Source organism: Ictidomys tridecemlineatus, chromosome 11 (genome assembly GCF_052094955.1).
Source record: "Ictidomys tridecemlineatus isolate mIctTri1 chromosome 11, mIctTri1.hap1, whole genome shotgun sequence".
Lineage (NCBI taxonomy): Eukaryota > Metazoa > Chordata > Mammalia > Rodentia > Sciuridae > Ictidomys > Ictidomys tridecemlineatus.
The window spans coordinates 116,397,280-116,424,430 of NC_135487.1; the positions used below are offsets into that span (position 1 = coordinate 116,397,280).

At 40.4% G+C, this 27,151-nt stretch overlaps 1 protein-coding gene and 1 non-coding gene across 3 annotated transcripts; one reads left to right on the plus strand and one right to left on the minus strand.

Moving 5' to 3' along the window:
* Positions 1–17,213: 17,213 nt before the first annotated feature.
* On the plus strand, positions 17,214–24,304 carry LOC101955076 (low affinity immunoglobulin gamma Fc region receptor III-A). 2 transcript variants are annotated; one of them, XM_005342541.5, is made up of 5 exons: positions 17,214–17,300; positions 17,964–17,984; positions 18,695–18,952; positions 20,527–20,781; positions 22,870–24,304. In XM_005342541.5, exons 1-5 carry the CDS (start codon positions 17,261–17,263, stop codon positions 23,055–23,057), a joined length of 762 nt encoding a protein of 253 aa, XP_005342598.2. In that variant the 5' UTR covers positions 17,214–17,260; the 3' UTR covers positions 23,058–24,304. The 2 variants fall into 2 exon arrangements, with proteins under 2 accessions (XP_005342598.2, XP_040143241.2); XM_040287307.2 differs by having other exon boundaries at positions 18,698–18,952.
* Positions 24,305–25,610: 1,306 nt separating this feature from the next.
* Positions 25,611–25,684, minus strand: Trnan-guu (transfer RNA asparagine (anticodon GUU)). The gene has a single exon. It is a non-coding gene; the product is annotated as a tRNA-Asn (tRNA).
* Positions 25,685–27,151: the final 1,467 nt, after the last annotated feature.

The following is a 27,151-nucleotide window of genomic DNA, read 5'->3' on the forward strand; positions in this document are numbered from 1 at the left end:
GGAGGAGGAGGAGGAGGACACATAGGGGGGAAGTCAATAACATGAAAAAAGTGGGATAAGCACTTAATGTTTCTGTATTCTTTGATAGCTCTTTTTTGGGCTCTAAGGAAAGTCTAAATGTAGAGGTCAAGAGGCAGGGACGTAGAGGCATCAATAAACCCCTTCCAGGAGGCAAGATTTTAGGCAGACACCACTTCTCAGAATACAAGCAAATCCCAAAGATTCAGGAGTTGAGGCAAAAGGATCTTAAGTTCCAGCCCAGCCTCAGCAACTTAGTGGGATCCTGTCTCAAAGTAGAAAATAAAAAGGGCTGGAGATGTAGCTCAGTGGTAAAGATCCCTGCATTCAATTACAATTATAATACAAAACACACACACACCCCTAAGTGAGCAAGATACTGCTAAATGCTGGTAAAGACACGCACGAGATATGATCACACACACTAGTTATCAAGAAAATACAAACTTAAATGAGAAACTATTCTCATCTATCAAGTTACCAATGATTAAGAAAAAGAATGTAATTAAATAGATTGTCATAGATTTCTGAATGTAGTATTCTGTAGGAACAAAACAAAAACAATCTTTTTCCTCTGCTCTCATGCCACAATCAACATAGACTTCTGTGACCCCCAAAAGATGTGGGGATTTCTCTCCACCAACAAGCAAGCATGATTGATTTGATAACAGACATCAGCCGTGTCCTCAGTTCAACTCTGACACAGGAGATATAACGCAGAAAATAGCATCAGATCAGATAGGGACTCAGCCCCTAACAACTCCCCCTACTCCCAGTGGAAATCCCGTTGTTCTGCTGTGTCTGTGTGACCAGCTATAAATAGGTGATTCTACCACCCTCTCTTTTTTGTAGCAGCTCACAGAACTTAGAAAGAAAATACAAATATATTTATTTATATATATGTATAAGTGTATATACTTATATGTGTTTATAAGTGTGTGTGTGTATATATATATATATATATATTTTTTTTTTTTTAAACTGGCTTATTTACTTATTTTATTTGAGTACTGAGGATTGAACCCAGGGGTACTCTACTACTGAGCTACACCACCAGTCCTTTTTATTGTTTATTATTATTTTTGGTAAAAAGAAGGAGAGGGGCCTGAGCATCAAGCTCAGTAGTAGAGTACTTGTGCAAGGTCCTGGGGTCAATCCATAACACAACAACAAGAAGAAAGGAAAACAGAAAGAAGGAGAAGCTGAGAACAAAGGAATTCCAGAAGTCACATTCATGAAAAGAAAGGTGATTAGTGCAGAGAAACTATTCTAACACTAAACTTTACATACTAGGCCACACATGACTGAGTGCTAGGGCTCACTAGATGTAAAGTTTGTTGGTTATTTGTGACATTTGCTTAATTTCAACTGCTGCCCACAGCCAAGCCAGGGACTCTGCCTGGACAAATTCTACCACCCTTCAGCATAAGAAATAGGCAAATGAGAGCCTACAGAATGGGAACAATTTTTTTACCATATGCACATCAGAGAGAGCACTAATCTACAGAATATATGGAGAATCCCAAAAACTTAACACACACACACACACAAAAAAAAAAAAAATCAATAAATGGGCCAAGGAACTGAACAGATACTTCTCAGAAGCTATACAATTGAATAACAAATATATGAAAAAAATGTTCAACATCTCTAGTAATCAGAGAAATGCAAATCAAAACTACTCTAAGATTTTATCTCACATCAGTCAGAATGGCAGCTATCAAGAACACAAACAATAATTGTTGGCAAGAATGTCGGGGGAAAGGCACACTCATACATTGCTGGTGGGACTGCAAATTGGTGCAACTAATCTGAAAAGCAGTATGGAGAGTCCTTAGAAAACTTGGAATGGAAACACCATTTGACCCCGCTGTCCTTGGTCTATACCCAAAGGACTTAAAAACAACATACTACAGTGACACAGCCACATCAATGTTTGCAGCAGCACAATTCACAATAGCTAAACTGTGGGACCAACCTAGATGCCCTTCAGTAGATGAATGGATAAAGAAACTGTGATACACACACACACACACACACACACACACTACAATGTTACTCAGCATTCAAAAAGATAAAATCATGGCATTTGCAGATAAATGGATGAACCAATCCCCAAAACCAAAGGCTGAGTGTTTTCTCTGACAAGTGGATTCTGATCCATAGCAGGGGGTAGGCGAGGGTGGGCATGTGAGGAATGGGCAAAGGCGAGGGAGTGGAAGGGAGGAGCATGGGGGTAGGAAAGATGGTGAAAAGAGACAGACATCATCACCCTAGGTACATGTATAAAGACACAAAAGGTGTGACTACTTTGTGTACAACCAGAGACATGAAAAAATTGTGCTCCTTTTGTGCACTATGAATTGAAATACATTCTGCTGACTGTATAATTAGATCAAGTAAGTAAATAATTTTTTAAAAAAAATTATATAAAAAGAGAAATGATATAAAAAGAGATAAAAATGATATAAAAAGAGAAAATTAATTTTATGTAGTTTGATCAAACTGGGCAGAAGTGGCTAGTTTCTCTGCTGATGATTCTACAGAAATGGTTATAATTTATAGAAACAAAAACAGGTTGGTAAAAGGAAGGAGAAGGGGCCTGAGCATCAATTTACATATGTAAATTTAGCTAGGTTGTGCCAGAGAATATGTCAGTTTTGATTTCCTTGACCCTTGACATCTATCCTTAGCAGGAGGAAGTTTTTATTTTCAGCATGAGGAAGTTCAGGAGTTCTATGTTTCATAACTTCCAATGAAATATTTTTCTTTCTTTCTTTTCTTTCTTTTTCTTTTTTTTTTTTTGGTACTGTGGATTGATATCAGGCGAGTTTTAACACTGAGCTACATTCCCAGCCCTTTTTATTTCGAGACAGGGGGTCTTACAAAATTGCTGAGTGTGGGATGTGGCTCAGTGGTAGAGCACTTGCCTTGCACACATGAGGCACTGGGTTTGATCCTCAGCACCACATACAAATAAATAAATAAAGATATTATGTCCATCTACACCTTAAAAAATATTTTTAAAAAATTGCTGGGGCTGGGGATATAGCTCTGTTGGTAGAGTGCTTGCTTCACATGCACAAGGCCCTAGGTTCTAACCCCCAGCACCGCAAAAAAAAAAAAAAAAAAAAAAAACAAAAAAAAAAAACAAAAAAAACGATTCCTTTCTTACGGGCTGGGGATGTGGCTCAAGTGGTAGCGCACTGGCCTGGCATGCGTGCGGCCTGGGTTCGATACTCAGCACCACATACAAACAAAGATGTTGTGTCCGCTGAAAAACTAAAAAATAAATATTAAAAAAAAAATTCTTTCTCTTTCACTCTCTCTTTAAAAAAAAAAAAATGCTGAGTGTTGGCTTCCAATATACAATCTTCCTTCTTTAACCTCTTGAGCCACTGGGATTACAGGCATGTGCCACCACACCCCAATAAATAATATTAATAGCTTTGCAAGCCTTGTCCCAGTTAAAGGTTGTCTTCCTGTGTCATGTTCTTTTGCCCAGTTCAAGAGTTCACTTTCCCAGACAGCAGCATAGTTCTGGTCTTCCAACAGTCCCTCAAATTCATTTTTTTTTTTAAACTCTCTTTACTCCTTTTTTTTTTTAATTTTAATATTTTTTATTTTTTAGTTCCCGGCGGACACAACACCTTTGTTGGTATGTGGTGCTGAGGATCGAACCCGGGCCGCACGCATGCCAGGCGAGCGTGCCACCGCTTGAGCCACATCCCCAGCCCCCCCTCAAATTCATTTTGAAATGCTCTCTAAAAGTTGCTTTTTTAGCATTATTTTCTTCTGAATTTCACAAAATTAAAACAATAGTTTATTTTATTTTTTTTAATTCACTACATAATCTTTTTTGGGGGGATGGGAGCAGGCTGTTACTGGGGATTGAACCCAGCAGTGATTTACCACTGAGCCACATTCCCAGTGCTTTTTATTCTTTATTTTGAGATAAGGTCTTGCTAAATTGCTTAGGTACTTGCTAATTTGCTGAAGCTGATCTAAAACTTGCAATCCCCCTGTCTTGGTCCTCCCAAATCACTGGGATTACAAGTGTGCACCACAGGGCCTTGTCAGATAGCCTTTTAATGGGAATCATAAAAGACCAAAAACATTTTCTGCAAACTGTCTTTTTTAAAAACAAATGATTTATTCTTAATTACAAATCCTGTGTAAGACAATTCCTTCTTCTGCAAAACTGACAAATACAAGAAAAAAAATTTAAACAAGTGATTTATCTAAGATGTTTGAGAAAGAAAAAAACTTGATTTTTCAGTATTTATATGAATCAGAATTTATTCCTTAACTTTTCAGAATAAGCCTGAAAGTATGAGTGAGAGTGAGAAAGTGGGGCTGGGGATGTGGCTCAAGCGGTAGCGCGCTTGTCCGGCATGCGTGCGGCCCCGGGTCCAGCCTCAGCACCACATACCAACAAAGATGTTGTGTCCGCCAAGAACTAAAAAATAAATATTAAAAATTCTCTCTCTCTGTCTCTCTGTCTCTCTGTCTCTGTCTCTGTCTCTGTCTCTCTCTCTCTCTCTCTCTCTCTCTCTCTCTCTCTCCCTCTCTCCCTCTCTCCTCTCTCTTAAAAAAAAAAAGTGAGAAAGAAAGCAATTGTTTAAAATAAGTTGGAAATTTGGGCTGGGATCCTGGCTCAGTGGTAAAGCGCTCGCCTAGCACACATGAGGCTCTGGGTTTAGTCTTTGGCACCACATAAAAATAAAATAAAGGTTATTCATATACCTACAACTAAAACAAATATATATAAAAAATAAGTTGGAAATGTTATCTAAAGCTTAGAAATGTCCATGATATTGTAATTTCACTTCAGGGAAAATAGCTTTTGGAAATATTTCAAAGCATAAAAAATACTTTTGCTCTTTGCTATACTATCGAACAGTAATGAAAATCAGAAACAACCTAAAATGTACAACATCTTACCTAAGAAAATTGTTCTATTACTACTTTAACTGGAGTATCTTTGAGCATTGCAAGAGAGGTGCATGTGTCAATTAGGTGGTTTTGTGCAGCAAGTGCCAGAAAAATTCCACTAAATGGCATAAATAATAAGAACTATTTTACCCTCACATATCAAATTTCTTAAAGACAGCACAGTCCTACGGTTAGTTCATCTACATCAATGTCATCAATTGTTTGTTTCCAGGTTTGCTGGAAGCCATCCGTGAACTGTGCATGAACCAAATTGGCATTGAAGCCACTGGGTAGGAAAGTCTGGTATCTGGGGACTCACAGTGGCGCTCCTGCTGGTTTGAGATCACCCAGTGCATATGAGATCCTACCTAACTCTGCCACAGGTTCTGCACAACACCAGAGATGGGGTGACCTACCGGAGACATATAGCCACACAGCCTCTCAGAGGTGGGTGTGACTTGCCAAGATTGCAATCAACCTGTTTGGGCAAGACACCAGGAAGCAAAACTCCACCTGCTGAAACTTAATCCCTGCTTTTGATGTTCTCTCTCTTAAATAAAGGACCAGAGCCATTTTCTAATTCATTTGATTTCAGCTCCTATGTGGATTGGAGGACCTATCAGGTACTCCATTTCCCTTTTAAATCTCATTTCTGGGGCTGGGGTTGTGGTTTAGCGGGAGGCTCTTGCAGGGCACATGCAAGGCTCTGGGTTTGATCCTCAGCACCACATAAAAATAAATAATTGACGGGCTGGGGTTGTGGTTCAGTGGTAGAGCAACCTTAGCAGGGGTGAGGCCCTGGGTTCGATCCTTAGCACCACATAAAAATAAATAAATTAACTTAAAGATATTGTATCAAACTACAACTAAAAAATAAATATTTTTTAAAAATCTCATTTCTGGCTCTAGCTTTTATTTCTTTATTATTAGACTTTCATTTTCTCAGGTGGCTTGTCACCTTCTGAGCAGGAAACTACTCTGGTGAGGTACTGATAGCCCCGTGATACAGATTCTTCCGTTGCTTTGCTTTACTATGCTCAATATGTCAGTTACTTCTCTCATGGAAACAAGATGACTGCAGCTGCTCCCAGCATCACATCTTAAACCTCACCATGTCCAAGCTGGGTGTGGTGGCACTCGCCTGTAATCCCAATGACTCAGGAAGCTGAGTTAGGGATATCACAGTTTGGAGGTCAGCCTCAGCAATTTAGCATGGTGGCCCTCAGCAACTTAGCAAGACCCTTGGGATGTGGCTCAGTGAACTCCTGGGTTCAATTCCCAAAACAAAACAAAATATCACCATGTCCAAAGACTGACAGAGAATTAATTACTTCTTGTATTCCAAAACTCTCATCCCCACCCCCAACAGAGTATGCCTGAGGATTCACTGTTTAGAGCTCTATCACATGCCCAGTCCTAAGTAAATGACTAGCAAGAGAATGTGTTAATGAAGGAGTTCCCAGAGAGGGGAACCTTGACTCAGAATCTCAACGTGCACCAGAGACACAGATTTATTTAGGAAAGCAGATCCACATTCAAGAGAAAATGTGGGCTGTCTTGGGTGTTACTATTTATAGAAAGTCTAGGGGCTGGCTCAGTCAGCTGACAATGATGCCCTCATGCTGAGAGCCTGACCAGACCTGGACTGACATCCCAACACTTTTCATCATTTGCTGATCCTCTGCATTTTCCTCATGGCTCTCAAACTCTACAACCACATCTTGACCCTGGTGAGAGCTGCAACTTCTCCCTATTACTCTCTCTTCTACGGAGGCCGTCAGCTCCATCCCAGGAGAAGCCTACCTTGATTCCTGATCTGATCGCCACCGTCTAAGCTAGCTGCACCCAAGATGCATGATGATGAAATTGTAATTGGATTTCTTCTGGAAAACAAGGCTTACATGCAGAGTCAGCACCAAAGAAATCTGCAATGAAAATCCAGAAAAAGTTGTTTAATTTTATTAAGATGCTTTCAGGTCCAGGGTTTGGGGGAATTTAGAGGAAGACCCCTTCCTTTGAAGTTTTTCTAACTTGGGGCTGGAGATATGACTCAGTGGCCAAGTGCGTTCCAAGCAAGTGTAAGGAGTTGACACAACAAACAAACAAATAAAACAAACCCTGAAAACTTTCTGAAGTTTTTCTATATTGTGTTGTGAATGTTTCATGTAGTTTGTCAAACTGAAACTTGAACATGGAATTTTGATAGTCTTGCCGGCCTTTGTCCAACTTATTCCTACCAACACCATCTCTAGGTGAAAATTCATGTAATTTTAGGGGTGGACATTCTGACACATGTTGTCAAGCTTTCCTCTTCCTCTGTCTGGTGATTTGTACAATCTTTGATTTCATCTTCATGTGGATAAGGTTTCTGGCAAAGTCAGAAAAGCCTGTTGATGAGTTTTGTCTCCAAATCCAAGTTAGTACTTTTGCCAAGAGTGATTGCTTCTGTTTGAAAAAGAAAAGGGTGGTGGTAGGAAAGATTGCTGGTTATCTCTCAATACCTTCCTTCCTCTTTTTTTTTTTTTTTTTTTTTTAATCTGGGGAAAGAAAGTCTAGGGGGTGGGCTAGAGAAGTTAGAGCAGTTACACAATTGCACACCAGTTTTTCTTGCCCTTGCACATTGTCCTTGTGTCATTCTACTTTTTGCACATAAGGATATAGTCGAGGTTATGAGCCAAGGACTTGTGCTAAGAACGTGGGCCAAGTTGCACAGGAGTTGCTTATTTTGCATTCAAAAGTTTCTTGGGCGTTTCCTGCATTCCAATAACTCATTCTATCTTCTATTTTCTGTATCCCCACATTCCTAGCTCCAGATCTTGAGAATAACCAGATCACCATAAAACCATCTTATGCTCACCAGACTGATATCACCCTTACATTCCTTCTCATACCCACCCTTCACCAAGTTTCCTTGAAAGAGGAGTCAGGGACCCCCAAACACACCTCTCACTCTCTAGCTAGCCTGCATTCTATCTTGAATGTGTATTCCTTGCTTTCCTAAACACATCCCTGTCTATGCCTCTACTGACACATGCTGAAATTCTTTTCCTTCACATATATCAAGGACCCTGCTGATCTTGAGCTGAGTTTTCCCTCTCTCCGTAGAACTTCTTAGGATCCTTTCCAAAAAATAGTATTCGTACTAGCTGGAAATTAGTTAGATATACAAATTCTCAGGCTCCACCCAAATCAGAAACTTCAGAAGGAGGGACCCACCAACCTGAATTTTATTTTATTGATTTATTTGGTACCAAGGATTGAAGCCAGAGGTGTTTAAGCACTGGGCTACATCTCTAGACCTTTTAATTTTTTTATTTTTTTTTTATTTTGAGACAGTCTTGCTAATTGCTTAAGGCATCGATAAATTGTTGAGGATGACTTTGAACTTGCCTCAGCTGCCCCAGCCCGTGGGATTATAGGTGTGCACCATTGCACCTGGCTAGCCTGGATTTCAACAAGCCCTCTAATGACCCTGATGTGGCTCAACTTTGAGAACTGTTGTCTTAAAGTAACCAAGTCACTTCCTGAGTCTGGGAAAAGGTCCAGGCTTCCCTAGTGCTTGTGGCCACCATATACCTGAACAAAATCACAAGAATTGGCCATGCAGTAGACAATGTCTGAATAGGAGAAAGCCCCTATTCTGTTCCTAAAAATGATCTAAGTAATTTAAGAATAAAAGTCAAAGGATGCTACTATGTCTTTCCCACACATCCTCAAAAATATTTTTTGACATTCTTTCTCCAATTGAAAAAAAAATGTATCTCTATGTGTATGTGGAATTGTTGTAAAAAAGTAAGTTGCAGAATAATATGTATCAGTTGGGTGTGTGGTGCACACACTTGTAATCCTAGCAACTCAGGCGGCTGAGGCAGGAGGATTGCAAGTTCAAGGCCAGCCTCAGCAACTTAACAATGTCCTGTCTCAAAATAAAAATTTAAAAAGTCTGGGGATATAGCTCAGGGGCAAAGTGTCCCTGAGCCCAACCCCCAGTACCTAATAATAATAATAATAACAACTAGTAATGCATAAACAATAACATCAAAAGTGAACAAAATGTAAATGGGTATAGGTAGATGTGTGTTTATATGAATATGATTGTTTAGGGAAAGTTCTGGAATGCTGTACCACAATCTTGTCAGAAGTCCCTGAGGAAAGGAGTGAAATTGGAGAAAAAAGTCATTAATGCCATTTTCACTGTATTTACTTGGAGTGTTTTGCTTATTTAAAGCAAGAATATATTATAGATTGTTTATTTTCAAGTGAAAAACTGTTAACAAGAACAAGAACAAAATCCTGATGAAAGGGACAAGGATTGAGTCTCTCAGAATGGTTCTAAGCCCTGTTCATGATCCCACTGATGTTTCCAATGGCTCGGTTTTAATAACTAATTTTTAAACCTTGAAAATTAAGATTAAATCTTAATTTAATTCTAAAACTAAAATTTAATTTTAGCTCTGCTAAAAAAAAAAAAAAATCCTTTTGGCTCTCAAAAGTGGCCTAATGAGCTTCGTCAGGATTTTTAAGAAAACAGAAGACTACTAGCAATGTCTAGAAGTTACTATTGGAGGCACACATTCAGAACTGTAGAATCTTTAAGATGGAAAGAACTAGATAGAATGTCTCCTAATTACCTCACTTCACAGATGAGGAAACAGATTTAGAGAAGAGATGTGGTTTGACGACAAACCCCAGTCAGAGTGAAACCAAAACCTGATTTTCTTCCTCTTAGACCAGTGTCTTCCCACAACACATCACGGACACACTTCTTTTGAATCTTTAAAAATTTGCAGTTTTAAAGAAATAAAGGATACATATGTTTGATTTCATTGAAACATTATGGAATGTACACGGGAAAGGAAATACCACGTGATACCCCACAAACATATATAATTTTTTGTTTTTATGTATCAGTTAAAAAATAAAACTTAAAAAATTATTTTGTAAACGAGAAGAGTCCAATTGCATTCTGATATAGGATACCATAATGTAGGGTTTTTATAAGTCACTCTAGCATAGCATTCCCGTTCTGGAAAGTTCTACATATCCATAGGCTGTATTCTATGAATAACCACTTCCAAAGTGAACAAGCTGTGGCTTAAGCGCACACCACAAAATTGATTTCAATTCCTCTTAGTTTTCTTCCTTTGCTTCTGTCGATCTCATCCTGTGTTTTGGAGTTGTTCTCTCCTGATTCCAATAACTGGTTTTGTGTGTCTCTGGGCGTGTCTATTTCCAGATATCTCTGTATGTGCCTTCTTCTATGTGCAGTTTCCATCTTTTTTTTATGATTCAGTGAGGCCCTGAGCAACTTGGCAAGACCCTGTCTCAAAATAAAATATAGAGAAGAACTGGAGATGTAGTTCAGTGGTTAAGCACCCCAAGGTTTAATCTGTGGTACCAAAAAAAAAAAAAACCACCTCAAAGTTTATGAACCTACATGACTTTTCTTTTCTTTCTTTCTTTTTTTTTTTTTTTTTTTTTTAGTTGTTGATGGACCTTTACTTTATTCATTTATTTATATGTGGTGCTGAGAACTGGACATATGCGAGGTTATCGTTCTATCACTGAGCCACAAGCCCAACCCCTACATGACTTTCTTAGTAATTATTTTCCCTCCCTGATCCAGTGTTTGTCTTAGTTTGCCACCATTGGTTTTCTTCTACCCCACTTAAAGTCTTAACATCTCTCTCTCCAACTCTGGCTTCCCCTTCCTTTTATACGGCTAGTTTCCTTTCCTATTTCTTTTTCTCAATATACTCCTCATGTAAAGTGATTTTTTTTTTTATTAAATGATTTTTTTTCCCCCACTTCTCAGTTCTGGAGATTGAACCCAGTGGCTCTCTAGACTCTGAGCTACATCCCCAGACCTTTTTACTAACTTTGAGACAGGGTCTCACTAAATTGTCCAGGCTGATCTCTAACTAGTGATTCTGCTGCGTCAGCCTCCCCAGTCACTGGGATTATAGGCACATGTCACTGCAACCAGCTATTTTGATATCTATTGTAATGGACTTCTGAATTTAGCAAAATAAATCAATCCAAAAAAACCAAAGACCTAATGTTTTCTCTAATATGTAGATGCTAATTCACAATGGGCGGGGGACACTTGAGAAGAATAAAGTTACCTTAGATTAGGTGGAGGAGAGTGAAGGGAGGAGAGGGGAGGGGATGTGCGATAGGAAGGATAGTAGAACAAAGCAGACGTTATTACTGTATATGTATATGTGACTACATGAGCAATGTGATTCTACAACATGTACACTCAGAAAATGAGAAATTATATCCCATCTATGTATGATATATCCAAGTGCATAAATGCATTATACTGTCATGTATAACTAATTAAAACAAATTTAAAAATTTTTTTTAAATAATATTTTTTTTTAATTAAATGGGCAAGTAGAATACTTCCTTAAAAGGCTATTACAGGGCTGGGGCTGGGGCTCAGTGGTAGAGCACTCACCCAGCACGTGTGAGGCACTGTGTTCAATTCTCAGCACCACATCATAAATAAATAAAATAAGGTTTAAAAAATGCCTATGTGACTCCAAGGGGTGAGAGTGGACATTTAAAAAGAAAAAAAAAAAAAAAAAAAAACAAGGCAATTACATTCATTTTTTACTCTCTGGGGGGAAAATATTGTCAATTAATTGTAAATTTTTTTGATAAGTAATGTTTAACAACACCAAAAAAGTAGAAGGGTCATTTACCCCTCTAGTTGACTTTCAAAAATTCATAAAATTGAGTCCATTGTGCCTAGTGCATGCTGTAATCCCAGCAACTCTAGAGGCTGAGGCAGGAGGATCATAAATTCAAGTCCAGCCTAGGCAACTTAGTGAGACCCTATCTCAAAAAAGAATTGAAATTTGGTGGGGGCGGGGGTGGAGAGGTGCTGCTGCAAACGTGGTAGAATGCCCCTGAACTTAGCAAAATAAACCAACCCCCCCCAAAAAAAAAAGAGAGAGAGACATAAAATTGTTTACCCAGAGTTGGGTCTGAGCAAGTGTACAGTCCACTCTCTCATTTCCTGAATGCAGAGACTGAGATCTGGTTAGATTTCATGTCTGACCCTGGGCCTAATAGCCAGGTCTAGAGTTTCTTGCCTCTGGGTCAGTATTATTCTCTCTTCTTCATTAAATGTCAAGGTTCTTCCCCCCGTTAATCATTAATTCCTTCCAGATGGAGAATTTCTCAGCTTTTTAATAGGCATCTAGGAAATACCTATATATTTATTGGGATGCCTTTGGCTGAAGATAACAAACCTTGAGTTAGAACTGCTTAAACAATTAGGAAATATACTTCAAATTGAAGGGTTCCTCTTCCCTGGCCCACCCCCAGACCTTTTTACTAACTTTAAGACAAGGTCTGGTTGCTTCAGAAACTCAGGGATGTCACCAAATGTGACCTTCCATCTCTCCACTTCTTTCTCCTTGGTGTTTTGGCTGCCCTCAAACTCTTAACAACAGCTGCCGGCAGAACTTGAAAAAAAATAAGCCCTTGTTTATGTCCAATGAAAGAGATATACTCTTTCTTCAATTATGCCTTGGAATTGGAATTGTTAGTCAGATTTGCATTGCTGTGACCAAAATACCTGACAAGAACAACTTAAGGGAGGGAAAGTTTATTTTGGCTTGTGGATCTAGAGATTTAGTTCATAGCAGGCTGGGGGTATAGCTCAGTTGGTAGAGTGATTGCCTTGCAAGTATAAGGCCCTGGGTTCAATCCCCAACAACACCCCAAAAAAGAGAGATTTAGTTCATGGCTGGCTGAGTCTATTGTTCTGGGCCCAAGATGACACAGAACATCCTGGTGGAAGAGGCCAGGGAAGATCAACTGAACCCTAACCCACCTCCTCCAGCCATGCTCTACCATTCTCTGTGAGAATGGACTGATTAGGTTGCAGCTCTCAAAATCTAATCACTTTACTTCTGAATATCCCTTCATTAACACAGGAGTTTTTTTTAGCAGGTGGGGAGGCTCATATCCAAACTACAGTGATGGCATTCCCTTCTACATGCTTGAACCTATTGAAGTCAGTATTTCTCTTTCCCCCATTAAATCAATAAAATGCAGGTCAATGCTACATCCTATGTGGCTACTTCTTCAAATGGGGATAAATTAGACTCCTGAATAAAACTCAGGTTGTATTAGGAAGGAAGAAGATGGATGGATATTGGGTAGCTACTCTATCATATTCTACATGTTGAATCAACTGATTTTTTTTTTCATAGCAATTGTTAATTTGGAAAAACTCAGAAGTTATTATGGGTTAGGTTCAAAAATTTCTTATTTCCCAGCTGTCAGTAAGTTGCTTCTTGAAAAAAAAAAAAAAGTATTGCAGTGATCAATACAGTGGGCCAATTTTATAGAGTTATTCCCTTAATCTCATGTTCCCACCACTCACTTCCATCTGTCCCCTATCATCAGCATTGCTCTGTATCTCTGAACTAAGAGTGTCAAAAAATACACTGTTTCCTTGCTGTTAACATCTTAAGCAAATTTCTGGATCTGGAAGGTACTGAATGGGTAATGTCCAGCTAACTTTCTTCTTTCTAGTTAATATCAACTACCTCCTTTCTTCCTGTGGCTGTTCTTGAGATAGCATAAAGTTCTTTCCTTTCTTTAATTTTTCAGTCTCCTAAACATGCCCACAGGACTTTTCTACTTGTAAGGATTTCGTATTAATTACCACAACACCAAAGGATCAGAAAGTCTTTAAATTTATTAAAGTAGCTAACTGTAGCAGTATGAAAAAAATATTTGCTGTCTGGTGCAGTAGCACATGCCTATAATCCCAGCTGTTTGGAAGGCTGAGGCAGGAATTGTGAATTCAAAGCCTGGCTCAGCAAAATCGAGTTGCTAAGCAACTCAGTGAGACCCTGTCTCTAAATAAAATACAAAATAGGGCTGGGGAGGTGGCTCAGTGGCTGAGTGCCCCTGAGTTCAATCCCAGTTCCCACTCCTCGCCACCCAAAAGGGCTGAGGATGTAGCTCAGAAATAGTGTTGTAGGGACAAACGAGGCAGGGCACTGAAGATAGCAGAAAACAGTTTTATTTGGCTGCAACCAGGTTCAGAGGGTACAGCCTTTGCTGTAATCAATCAAACCCCTGAACCCCGAGTTCAGGGAGTTTCAGAGTTTTATACCTAGCATGTAAGGGGAGGGACTCAGAAGTTCACAGTCTGCAGAAGTTCACATAAAAGCAGTTTTTTCTTTTACTGTTTTGGACAAGTTAACTCTTCAAGGACAACACCTGAGAAGGGGAGAACTTCTTCTCCCCTTTCTTTCCTCCCCTGCCAGCTGTTACCATGGAGCCCAATTGTAACTTATCTTAAAAATGTAGACATCTCTGTGAAGCCCAGCTCAAGGCCAGAGGCCTTGTTTGCACATTTCTACAAACAGCTATACTGGATATGTTTGTGAAAAACCTGGAGTGCTGGTATCTTCTCGGCCAGTGGCCAAGTAAAACAGGGCGACATGAAAATAGGAAGTTTATTTACATTGAACTCTTTTGCATAGTCTCTTTTGCTGACAGTTCTAAAATCAGCTGTGGGGAAGATTTCTCAGTTACGACTTTTCTGTGGAGAAAGGGAGTGCTGCTTCAATAGAGCATCTCTTGATTCAATCCCCAGGACCAAAAATAAGAATAAAATTAAAAAATAAAAGATGGCTAAAAATTCTTCGACACTCTTTCCATCAAGAGAAGATAAACTCTCCTCCACCCTTGCATCTGAGTGGCTTTTTAACTGCTTGGATGCACCTACAAATCCATAATCACCCATATCAGCTGGACACTGGGTGGTAATCCTTTCTTGAGTGTTTGGAAACTTTGGTGATCCTTTTACAAATAGTCAACTCCTTCCCTCATTTACCATAAGGGCCAATTTTAAAATTGTCTGGTATCCTCAATCCACCTACCACAATGTTTACCCATCTTTCTTGGGAGGTGACTGACTCTTCCTTAATCAAGAAAATCAGGACCATTATATATAAATGACTTTAACTTTCTCATTCATCCTCTGAAAATAGACTTGCTTATGCACCACCTCACCTCCTGCCTTCAGCTTGGAGGATGAGGTGTTCTGTATCCAGTAGAAAAATAACTCCCTGTCCATGTTTTGTTCTAATCTCTTCAAGATCCACACTTGCTTTGTCAAGTATTCCCTCTCTGTCAGACATCTGATCTCTCCCCTCTACTGGCTTCTTCCAAAGGCCTATAAACAAACTCAGGTCTTTCACTTAAAGTAAAACAAAATCTTCCTTTTTGCTTGATTCCCTCTAGCTGCCATCCTCTGCTTCTCTCTCCTTATTGTATCACTCAAGACCCTTGGTTTTGAGCAAACCGTATCAGAATCTGAATATACTCAGTAAGGAAAGGAATTTATTGGATTGAAACAGGAGGCAGATCAGCCCATTCCTTTGCTGGGATGTCTAGGACCTAAACATTTCCTTCCCTCACAAGTTAACAAGTGCCATTTATTCAGGATTCAGCATCCCAGAAAAGACTATTGGACCACACCTGTCCTGTAGCTGTCTGTGTCAGTTTGTTAGGCCCACCATAACAAGGACATAGAAACGTGTTAGGCAGAGAGGGTTAAGGTCACCTGCCTCAGGAGTTTACAAATGGAGTAGACATCTCATGACCATTGACTCCACTGGAGATTGAAGCTATGCACTGGATCAAAAGTTTGAGACTGGGCTGGGGATGTGGCTCAAGCGGTAGCACGCTCGTCTGGCATGCGTGCGGCCCAGGTTCGACCCTCAGCACCACATACCAACAAAGATGCTGTGTCTGCCGATAACTAAAAAAATAAATAAATATTAAAAAAAAAAAAGTTTGAGACCAGTCTCCACAATTTAATGAGACTTTGTCTTAAAGCTTTAAAAAAAAAAAAAGTGCTAGGGATGTAGTTAAGTGGTAGATCAATCCCCAGTATGATTAAAAAAAAAAAAAAAAAAAAGCCAAGACCATCTCTCCCTCTCTGAAAATTGTTTACTTTATTCTGCACTATTAAATTAACCCTTGTAGCTGGGCACAATGGTGCATACCTACAACTGGGAGGCTGAGGCAGGAGGATCACAAGTTCGAGAACAGTCTGTTCAACTTAGTGAGATCTTGTCTCAAAATTTAAAAAAAAAAATTTTAAGGGCTTGGATGTAGCTCAGTGGTAGAGAGCCCTCTGGGTTCAATCACCAGGAAAGAAAGAAAGAGAGAAAGAGAGAAAGAGAGAAAGAGAGAGAGAGAGAGAGAGAGAGAGAGAGAGAGAGAGAGAGAGAGAGAAAGAAAGAGAAAGAAAGGAACTCTTATAAAACCCCAAATTTGGTGAATGCTCAACAAGTACTGCATGAAACCTGTTGAAGTCTCCCCACCCTGTTACTTTCTCTCCTGCTCTCTCCTTCTTATCTGACATTTCCTCTGCGGCTAACAATCCTTCCTCTATTTGAAGGCCACAGAGAGTCAGAGAAAAAAATAAAATATCAAAGAAGAAAAACTAAAGTGAATGGCCCACACCTCAGAAAATCACCAGGAAGGGTGAGGATACATAACCTTCACCTCAGAGATTTTCATAGATCTGAAGGCATTTTTTTGTGTGCCTTTGTGTGAGGGGTACTGGGAATTGAACCCAGCAGCACTCTACCACCGAGCTAAATCCCCTGTCGTTTTTATTTTTTATTTTGAGAAAAGGTGAGGCGAAGTTGAGCAGGCTGACCTGGAATTTGCTATCCTCTTGTCTCAGCCTCCCCACTTGCTGAGACTGCAGGCATACTCCACCACACACAGCTAGAAGTTAAATTACTACTTTCTGTATGCGCACAGGTCCTGAGCTGGGTGGAGATGGGTCTTGGCCAGGCCAAAGAGGGAGAAATTCTGACATAGAACCAGGGCTTCTCGGGGGACTGGCCCTCCTTCTTGAGGGTCATCCTCAGGGTTATGCACACCAGTCTTGACCCTGTGTGGACTCAACCCCAAGAGATAGGAGGAAGCATCCTGAGATTGCTGAAGATATACTCTGATAGATCCTCTGTGTGTCCCTCAAGTGCTTGGTGGTGACCTGCCCTGAACAAAGGGGACAAACACACCTTGGCTTTTCCTTCAGCTCTTTTGCTCCCATCCCTGCTCTATCACGGAGTTCACTTGTTGGAATTTAGATCTGAGAACCATATGATATTCCCGGAAAAGGAACCTGTTTAGTGTGGTCTGGGGGATGGGGGAAAGGCGGTTTTACTTCCTCTCTTCCAGTTGTCTACGTCCTTTAAAGGGCTCCGGATATCTGTGGTGACTCCTTCACGCTAAGTGCAGCAGCAACATGGAACAGCTGTTGCCACTAACGGCTCTGCTACTTCTAGGTAAGTCAGGGCCCCCTGACTGAGGGAAAAGCTCAAGATGCCCTGGGGTGGAACCCCCACCAAAGGATAGGACCCCTCACCACATCTACAGCCTTGAATTTAGCTCCTAGGACAAACTGTCTGGGGTGGCGCTGAAATGCACAGAATGCTGTTTCTGATTTGTGTATCACTCGAAGGTAAAGGGAGACTTTGCGGTCAGTTTCTTCACCCCTCTAAGTCTCTGTTTCCCTATGTGTAAATTGAAGAGCATGACCAAATGATTCCTAAGGTCTGTCTCTTCCAGTCTGACATACCAGCATCCATCCCTTCTACAACTTTTAATTTTGACTCCTTCAAGAAATTTTAGGATCAAGTTGTTTCTGTAGCTTGATTCAGGGAAATCCAATCTTCACCCTTAATTTGTGACTTTGAACAGGGAACAAGGAGTAAGGGAACAGTGTCAAAAATAGGTATTTGGGTGTTCAGTGGAAGTAGGAGGCCCAGACACTGAAGATCAGAGGGCAAATCAAAATGCATCCACTGTAAATGTCTCCATTCTTGGGAACGCAGTGCTCCCAGGGTTGGGGTGGGTGGAGGCAGCTTTAGATCACTTTATACTGTAGTCACCCTGGTCTCTGTTCTTGCTCAGGGTCTAATTCACACTTTTTTTTTTTCCCCTTGTAGTTTCAGCTGGCATGCAAGCTGGTGAGTTTGGTTTTTGGTTTCTTTTGTTCGTTTTTTGGGGGAATGTTTTTCCCCCCACAGTGCTGGGGATTGACCCAGGGTTTCACACTTGCTAAGCAAGTGCTCTACCGCTGAGCTACATGCCCAGTCCGTGAGTTTGCTATGATCTTGAATTAATCAAGTAAGGTACATATGGTTACAACAGTCACAGGATGTTTGGAAATGACCATTGCGTGGGAAACTGTTGATACGGGGTAGATAGGAACAGCTTCCCAATACCACTGGGCTTGGCCCAGTGCCTCTCTGGGCCATTTTCTTCAAGGTACAGAGCAGGCCAAAAATGGGGCCAAGCTCCTCCTGGTCAAAATGCTCTAAGACTACTAGCTGGGTGTGGTGCTGCCTGCCTGTAATCTCATCTACTCCTGAGGCTGAGGCAGAGAATAGCAAGTTCAAGGTCAGCCTGGGCAATTTAGCAAAAGCCTATCTCCAAATGAAAAATAAATAGAGCTGAAGATGGAGCTCACTGGTAAAGCAAACCTGAATTCAATCTTCAGCACTGAAAACCAAAAGCAAAACAAAAATAGAGGCTCTTAAGGTTGAGTCATACATTTAGCCTAAATTACCTACTGTGGGTTTGCAACGGGCTCACTCTGGCTTTGAACCTCTCTGGGAATGCCAGTGTGGGGTGCACTCACCACCTGTTCTCATTCCATATTCTCTTGAATTCTCAGAAGATCTCCCAAAGGCTGTGGTGCTCCTAGATCCTCCATGGGACTGGGTGCTCCAGGAAGACAGTGTGACTCTGAAGTGTCAGGGGGCCCAACACCCTGAAGACACTTCCACACAGTGGTTCCATAATGGAAACCTCATTCCAAGCCAGGCCTCTAGCTACTACATTGCAAAAGCCAAAGATAAAGACAGTGGAGAGTACAGGTGCCAGACCAACCTCTCCATGCAAAGTGACGCTGTGCATCTAGAAGTCCACACTGGTAAGCTGGTAAGGGGGGAAAAGGGAACTCACCAGTAATGGGCCCTGAAACACTTGGGAAGAACTAGAAGATGATGTTCTTGAAGATTAAAATCAAGATGAGATTTAAAAAATATATATTATGAAATAACGTGTCATCCCACTGAATGATATCAGAATTGTAGTTCCAGTTGTATGTAGGCCTTAAACAAAATATCAAGGCCTGTCATATAGGGAATACAGGACTGCTTCATTGCACAAACCAGAGAATCATCATTCACACAAAATGCATACAATGTGAATGTATCATCTGAAGGTCAGGGCATGACACTGAGTCTCAATAATATTTATTTTAAAAATCAAAAAATTGTTTTTGGAATCTCAATATTCTTCTCATTCTCAGGTCTGTAATACCCTAAGCCTCCCAAACTATCCAAGATTACCTACCATCTTCTCTCTTTTCCCATCAATGCTGTACTGAAATTCACACTTCAGGGTAAATTTGGCAATGTGATATCCCTGATAATAAAGGTAGATATGTTTTCAGCCTGTATATTAATCCTGGAATGAAAGTATTTGTGTGTTAGCAGCATCTTGACAACAGGAGCAGGCAAGAACATTTTTGTTTTTGTTTTTAGTTTTAGATTGAACGCAGGGATGCTCTACCAGTGAGCTACATCACCAGCCCTTTTTCTTTATTTTGAGACAGGGTGACCCTAAGTTGCCCAGGCTGGTCTGAAACTTGCAATCCTTCTTCTGTCTCAGTCTCCTGAGTTGCTGAGAGTACCAATGTGCACATTTTGGAGACGGGTGTCTTTCCTGGTATCCTTCAAATATCTGTAGTATTACCATGAAAGCCTGGCTCTACTTCCATGGCTGCCCCACAACATATATGGGTGAAACAGGCCTGGAGGGGAAGGGGAATATAACAAGAGTGGGTCTGCAACAGTTTCATGAAATTGGACCTGTGATCTGGGTGTGGTGGCCCACACCTGTAATACCAGGAGGCTGAGGCAAGAGGATTGCAAGTTCAAGGCTAGCCTGGGTAACTTAGTGACAGCCTACTTCAAAATAAAAAAAGACAGAAAGGAGAGAGGACGTAGCTCATTAGTAGAACATTTGCCCAACATTCTCAAGTCCCTGGGTTCAACCTCCAGTTGTAATGAGAAAAAAAAAAAAAAAAAACTCCTATAACTGCCTATTCCTTCTTGAAGTCTGCCATTTTTTTTCCTAATGGGACAAATTATTATTTTCTAATGTAGTTTTTACCTTCAGTCTAGAATTTACTGTGATTTCTTATTATCTTACAAAACTAATCCAGGTCTAATACTTAAGAATCCTGCAGAATCTTTACTTCTCGCCTCATTCTTAGTCCTTTTGCTCTAACTTAATGTTTGATCATGTGTATGTCCCTCTTCTCCATTTTTTAGATAAAAAGGCCCAGTCAGGTTTTTCCCAAAGGGTGTTATGTATGATGGCTCCTGGTCTGACTTTTCATTATGTTCCAGGATCTGGGTAGTGAGTGTCATCTTCTAAAGAGCTCTGTCTGCATAGACAGCTTGGGCCTTCTGACCTAAGGTCTCTCTCTGTCTTCAGGCTGGTTGTTGCTCCAGACCTCTAAGCGGGTGCTCCAGCCCGGGGAGCCTCTCCGGCTGAGATGCCACAGCTGGAAGAATACGCCTGTGCATAAGGTCACATATTTACAAGATGGCAGAGGCAAGAAGTATTTTCATCGCAATTCCGAGTTGTACATTCCAAAGGCCTCATCCAAGGACAGTGGCTCCTACTTCTGCCGGGGTCTTATTGGGAATCACAACCAATCTTCAGAGTCTGTGAACATCATCATTGGAGGTGAGAGCTATTCAGCCCTAGAGCACTCAGAGCTGTTTGGAGTTGGTATTCACACTGGGAAATATGTTAGGCCAGGTAATCCAAGTGACTCAGGAGGTTGAGGCAGAAGGATTATAAATTCAAGACCGGCCCCACCAACTTAGTGAAGACATCAGCAACTTAGGAAAACATCAGCAACTTAGCAAGACATCAGCAACTTAGCAACTTAGCAAAATAAAAAAAAAAAATAAAAAAGGCTGGCAGTTCAGTTCAATAACAGAATGCCCTTGAGTTCAATCCCCAATCCTGTTAATAATAAATTTTTTAAAATGTAAAAATTAAAAAGAAAATTAGTTGGGAAAAGATACCTAATTCCTCCACAGACTTATTTATATGGAGTTCTTCCTAGTAACCAATAGACACCTGGTTGCTGGGTAGGTTTGCAGTTCTGTTCTAGCCTGTTGCTAAGGGGTAGCCAAGAGGTGCCATTCACTCTGCAGTGTGAAAGCAGGAGCGGGAGCCACATTTCCTTACCTATAAATAGACCTCTCCTTACCCCAACATGCCTGCAATATCATGTGACCCTGTCATGCTGGCCCATCCTTAAAAGCCCTCCTTTCCCATGCAAGCCTTGTTTATTAATCAAGAGTTAGACTGGCAGGAGCCCCTCAATTATAGAAAGGACTCTGAATCTGGGTTCTGTGGTTAATTGACTGTGTGACTGTAGGCAAACATGTAGTCTCTTTGAACCTCAATTTCTTCTCTGTAACAAAAGCAAACTGTCATTTATTAGGCATCTTTCAATGTGCTAGATTTCTGTTGGGGGTTGGGGTGGGGCAGGGTGGTGGGGTATTGGGTACTGAACACAAGAGCTGCATCACTGAATTACTTCCCCAGCACTTTTTTTTTTTTTTTTTTGGTACTAGAGATTGAATTCAGAGGCACTCAGCCACTGAGACACATCCCTAACCCTTTTTGGATTATATTTAGAGACAGGGTCTCACTGTCTCTAGCACCTAGCTTTTGCTGAGGCTGGCTTGGAACTCGCGATTCTCCTGCCTCAGCCTCTTTAGCCACTGGGATTACAGGCATGCCTGGTCTATTATTATTATTATTATTATTATTATTATTATTAATTATTATTATTATTATTTTGAGACAGGGTCTCACTAAGTTGCTGAAGCTAGCCTTAAATTTATAATCCTCCTGCCTCAGCTTCTCAAGTTGCTGGAATTACAGACATGAACCACCAGTATCAATACTGCAATAAATAAGTAAAAAGGAAGTAAATACAGCTATCACTTGGGATCTGTGGGGGGGGATTGATTCTAGTCCCCCCACCTGCATGCCAAAATCTGAAGTCACTCAAGGCCTTAGATAAAATGGTGTAGTATTTGCATATAACCTGTGCATGTCTTCCTATTACTTTAAATCTTGTTTAGATTGTATTAGGTACTTAATGTAAATATTACACAAATAGCTGTTATACTGTATTGCTTAGGGAATAACGATAATGAAAAAAGTCTGTTTAGTACAGACACAATTTTTTAAAAAATATATTTTTGATCTTCAGTTGGTCAGATCCTCAGATGCAGAACCCACAGATGTGGAGGGCCTATATTACTCTCAAATGGTTAGGAAGAAAGCAAATGGTAAAGCAATGGGGAAAAATGTAAATAATCAGTGAATCTGGGTGAAGGATACATGAGAGTTCTTTATGTTATTCTGGTAGATTTGTTCTGTTTGAAATTATATCAAAATTAAGTTCAAAAATTGAAACAAAAATCAACAAATTTGTGCCAACAGCAACAATTTCATAATTATCACACAACTTCTATTGACAACCTAAGTTGCTGGACACTCCCTGTCACATTCCCACAAACAAGTTGAAGCTACAGCTAAAAGTGTTGAACAAGCTGAGCCCAGTGGCATAGCAGTAAGATTGGGAGTCAGTGGAAGGGAGCAAAGGCTTCCCTTAGGTTCTCCTCTCATTCATTTCCTAGAGCCTGTCTCTTGGCAGGTGTCAGGAACACTGTCTACTGGTGGCCTCACTATTTATTCCAAATTTCCTAATAACTGTCATTTTTCTCATTTCTCTACTTCTCCTAGGTTCAGCATTTCCATCCACCTCCTCAGTTTTTCTACCTTGGCACCAAATTGCTTTCTGCCTGATGATGGGACTCTTATTTGCAGTGGACACAGGGCTATATTTTTCTGTGCAAAGAAACCTTCAAAGTTCAGGCGGAGACTGGTCCAAAAACAAAGTTAGATGGAGCCGGGACCCTCAGGACAAATGACCCATGGGGTAATAAGGGCATTGGCACAGCTTCTATGAACCTCTCTGTGGATCAGCAACCTCATCATCCCCATCAGGCATTTCTTTGAGCAGCAGAAAAAAAATACAACTCAGAGCCTGGGCCGAGGGCATCTCTCCCAACTCTCTGTTTCCTCCAGGTCTCTAGTGAAAAGGAAAGGCCAAAAGCAATGCCCTAGTGAGAAGCTGGGGAATTCTCTCAGGAGCTGAGTGTAGGAGATATATACTTTCTCTGGCTCAACCATTCCCTCACACACTCTGTATAATGAACCTTTAAACATATAAAAATCTTTCCTGAATACATGAATAACTAGATAAACTATTAACAGTTGAGGAAGGGCCAGAATGATAGTGGTCTGGTTGCCTTCAGGGGAACCCCAAGCTCCTTCCAGATAGAGGGTGGGAACTCCTGGGAACCTAGGCAATTCAATAGACCTAATGAAGGGGATGGCTGAGAAAGAGCAGGGAAGTCCAGAATAGACCGGGGGAGGGATCCACATCTGGACCCAGAGATAAAATTGCCAAAAGCAGGAGGCATGTTGGAGTCAACAGGAAATTATAGCCATGATATCTAATTGAGTTTTCCAGAGGAGTATCTATCAAAATTGGAATGGTTTGTGAATATATGATAATGAACCCTTTTAATGCATGAGTAGGCAATAAGCCTAGGAAGGGGGCTGAAGACTTGGGGGTGGGGTAGAGAGCAGAGGTTGAAAAAGAAAGCTTAGATCAGACAGACTTGTGTTATGCTAAGTGAAACAGAGACAGTTCACTCTCTGAGCTGAGAAAAGCATGCAACAAAGAGTCAACCACAAGTTCACAGGAAGGAATGGTCAAGGAGTGAAGACACTTGTTGACCAACGTAGTACGAGTTAGAGACAAGGAGGAGCAGGGACTTTAAATACAGCTTTTCTGTTTCAATATCTAATTCAGATATAACTTTGTTCCCATTATTCATTGAACAAATGTTGGATAACCAACTCTAAATGTCCTGAATTCTACTGACTGAGTTAAATTGTGAAACTTTGAAATCTCTCAGCCTAACAGTTCCAATGGGGTGGGGGCAGGGAAGGAAAACATTGCTTATGGAAGAAAGCTTTAACTATCTCTTTCTGTTCTAGATGTTTTTAACAAAAAACACTTTTGCTTTCAATAAAACATTTTACAAGATCTTGCATGCGACTCTCAAAGATGGAAAAAAAACATGGTAATAAAATACAAATGATCGGATCTGTTTTTCCCCTTCTTTTGTCAAAAATCTGTGGGGGTTTAGTTTGGATTTATGCAAAACCACATTATACTCAGCAATCATTTTACCACAACTCCTATGAATTATTAGCTTCTTTTTAAAATCTTACTGGACAACTGAGTAAAATGGGATTTTTTATAAGCTACATGTGATAGGAAGATGAATGGGAGTTAGAGGTCATTTCAGCACATTGGGGCTGATAGGAAAAGCCACAGCTACTAAGGAGGTTAGAGGCCTGGGCAGAGGTTCAGCCTAATTGTGTGGTTTATACCAAGTATAATTGTATAGTTTATATACCAAGATCATTCAAAATGAGTTTATGAATATTAGATAAGAATTAGACATGAGACAAGTACATTTGGTAACCTTGCACTTTCACTCATATTTATTTAGTTCCTACAACATGCAAAGGTTGAGTGTAGGTGATGAAGATATTAGACACCTCAGGGTCATTCTCTGGAGGAACTTTCATTATGAAGAGAAAAACAGGCAAATAGGAAGAGAGCAAAGAATCCCCTTTATGGCAGTGAAGGATAGGCAGGGCTTGCCAGGCAAAAGTCCATGGGTTCAAGAAAACAGTTTGATTCTTTTGGAGTCCACCCAGTGATGAAAAGGGGAGAGTTCTGGGCACACCGGGAAGGGCGCTGCCTGCCAAAGTATGGAGGTTGTATGGGACCCAGCAAGCCATTGAGGTAATTGAGGCAGATCAGGTTTGTAGTTTAGAAAGATTCCCTGGCATTTACCTGGAAGATGGACAGGAGAGAATAAAAGGCAGGAAACTCGCTAGGGGGCTAGGGTAGATATTGCAACAAACCAAGAGGAAGCTGTCCTACTGACTGTTAGGCTGAAGAAGTCTGGTTGAAAAATATTTAAGAGGCGAACTCTCCAGGAATTGGTAGCCAGTAGGACTCAGCTTGAGACTGCGGATCCAGATTCAGGGCTTGGTGCCCTTTTGATAACGCAGGAAATACAAAGGCAAGGCAAGAACAGGTTTGGTGGAAAAGATAATGAATTTGTTTTCAGATTATTAATCCTGAACTTGCTTCCTTTGGTTGGTAAATTCTTGTAAAAACCTTAATTTCGTGGTGCAGTTTCAGTGGTTAAACGGAAAACAATAATTGCTTTTTAAAGTTACCAAACGCAACCCTACTTTTAAAAGCAGGGGGTGAGGGGGTGAAACAGCTAAGGATGAAGACTATGATAACAACCATTTGCGGGCTGCTAGCGGTTACACGTGGTGGAGTTTCACCATGCACAGGTCCTCACGGTTCACAAAACACACCTTTCCGTCCCTGGGTGGGCTCGAACCACCAACCTTTCGGTTAACAGCCGAACGCGCTAACCGATTGCGCCACAGAGACAGGCGCTGAGAGAGTGAGCTGCCAAGTTAATTCATTGAAGAATAAATTCGTAGTGCTCTTTACGTCCTAAAAGTTTATGGTTAAGGCAGACCTAGGAATCTGGAGGCACCTCGGTTGCAAGCACACCAAGGCGCCGAAGTGGCGCGTCTGTTCCCGGGCTAGCACCTGGTTAGGTCTGGAACAGGACTCAGCTTCTACCCGCAAGAGGCTGAGGAAGAGGAAGCCAAGGAGGATGGACGAGCGAGAAAGTCTTCAGGAAATCCCAAAGAATGCTCTCCGTGGGTTTGGAAGTTCAGTTGATTTTGCTCAGAAAGATATGTTAATAAGCTCTAAGCTTTTTTTTTTTCTTCCTTTTCTGATGTAGACTATTTAGGTAGCATATATATGGGTAAGTAATGACTTACGATTGTGAAACTTAAAATATTGTATCATGATTGTATCCAACTATGTCTGAAAAAAAATACAGCAGGGGTGTTTTGAATAACAATATTAATCTTCAACCCCAGCTATTTAAAAAGATTTTTACTAGTATATTAAGCACCCAGATAGAACACCGAATTCATAAATACTTGCAACTTCAGTACTCTCCCACTGACATATTGAGATCCAGACCTCTAAGAGTGGAGACTCCTCAGTCTATCACCATGAACTTAGGGTCCTCATCAGGTCTGGTCTAATAAAGAATTTTCTTTATTACCGAAGTCCCAGGCCTCAGGAGCCTCCACACATAACCTCTCTTTCTGCATTGCCATCCTCTTATCAATGGGTTTCATTTTAGGCTCAGTTTTCAAAGATTTCAATGAAATTAAAATACACACATAGTGTGCATGTGCAAAAATTATAGATGAATACATATATAAATATATTTTTCGCAAAATACATACATGTGTTTGTATTGTACATATAAACATATATTTGCCAAATGACCATTAAATGGAGATTATTTTTTACACTATAATTTTTTTAAGTCCTTTCTTTTATAAAATTATAATTAGGATAGAGGAGAGTTGTTGAGGATATGATTGTTTTTGTTAGTGTTCTAACTTGACAAAACAAAAAGTTGGGAACCCTCTCCTGGTAACCAACATTTGGGGGAAAATTTTGCTCATCCATGAAATCCAAATTGGGAACCATGCTGAACTTCACCTCCTTTGTTAGACTGACAGTAGAAATAAAAAGCATTACTCGCTAGTTTATTTCCTATATTTCACTTTACATGCACACAATAGCAATCCAAACCACGGCAAGAGAAAAAAAAGAAGCAGCATTTTATTTTAAAAGATAAAAGAAAACTTGAGGCCAAAAGAAAGTGCAAAATGGGATGGTGATAAACATATCAGTAACTATAATAAGCAAACAAAACTTGCCAATTAAAAGAGAAAGTGGAGTTTTAAAATCAAGTTTTCTGTTTAGAAGACATTAAAATTTAAAAAAAAAAAAAATGAGTGGAAAACGAAGTGCCAGAAT

Bases quoted from the DNA above. Each gene is read 5' to 3' on its own strand.
- LOC101955076 (XM_005342541.5), top strand. From the start codon at position 17,261: ATGGAACAGCTGTTGCCACTAACGGCTCTGCTACTTCTAG. The intron at 17,301-17,963 runs GTAAGTCAGGGC...TTCCCCTTGTAG, and splicing joins AACGGCTCTGCTACTTCTAG to TTTCAGCTGGCATGCAAGCT. The intron at 17,985-18,694 runs GTGAGTTTGGTT...TTGAATTCTCAG, and splicing joins TTCAGCTGGCATGCAAGCTG to AAGATCTCCCAAAGGCTGTG.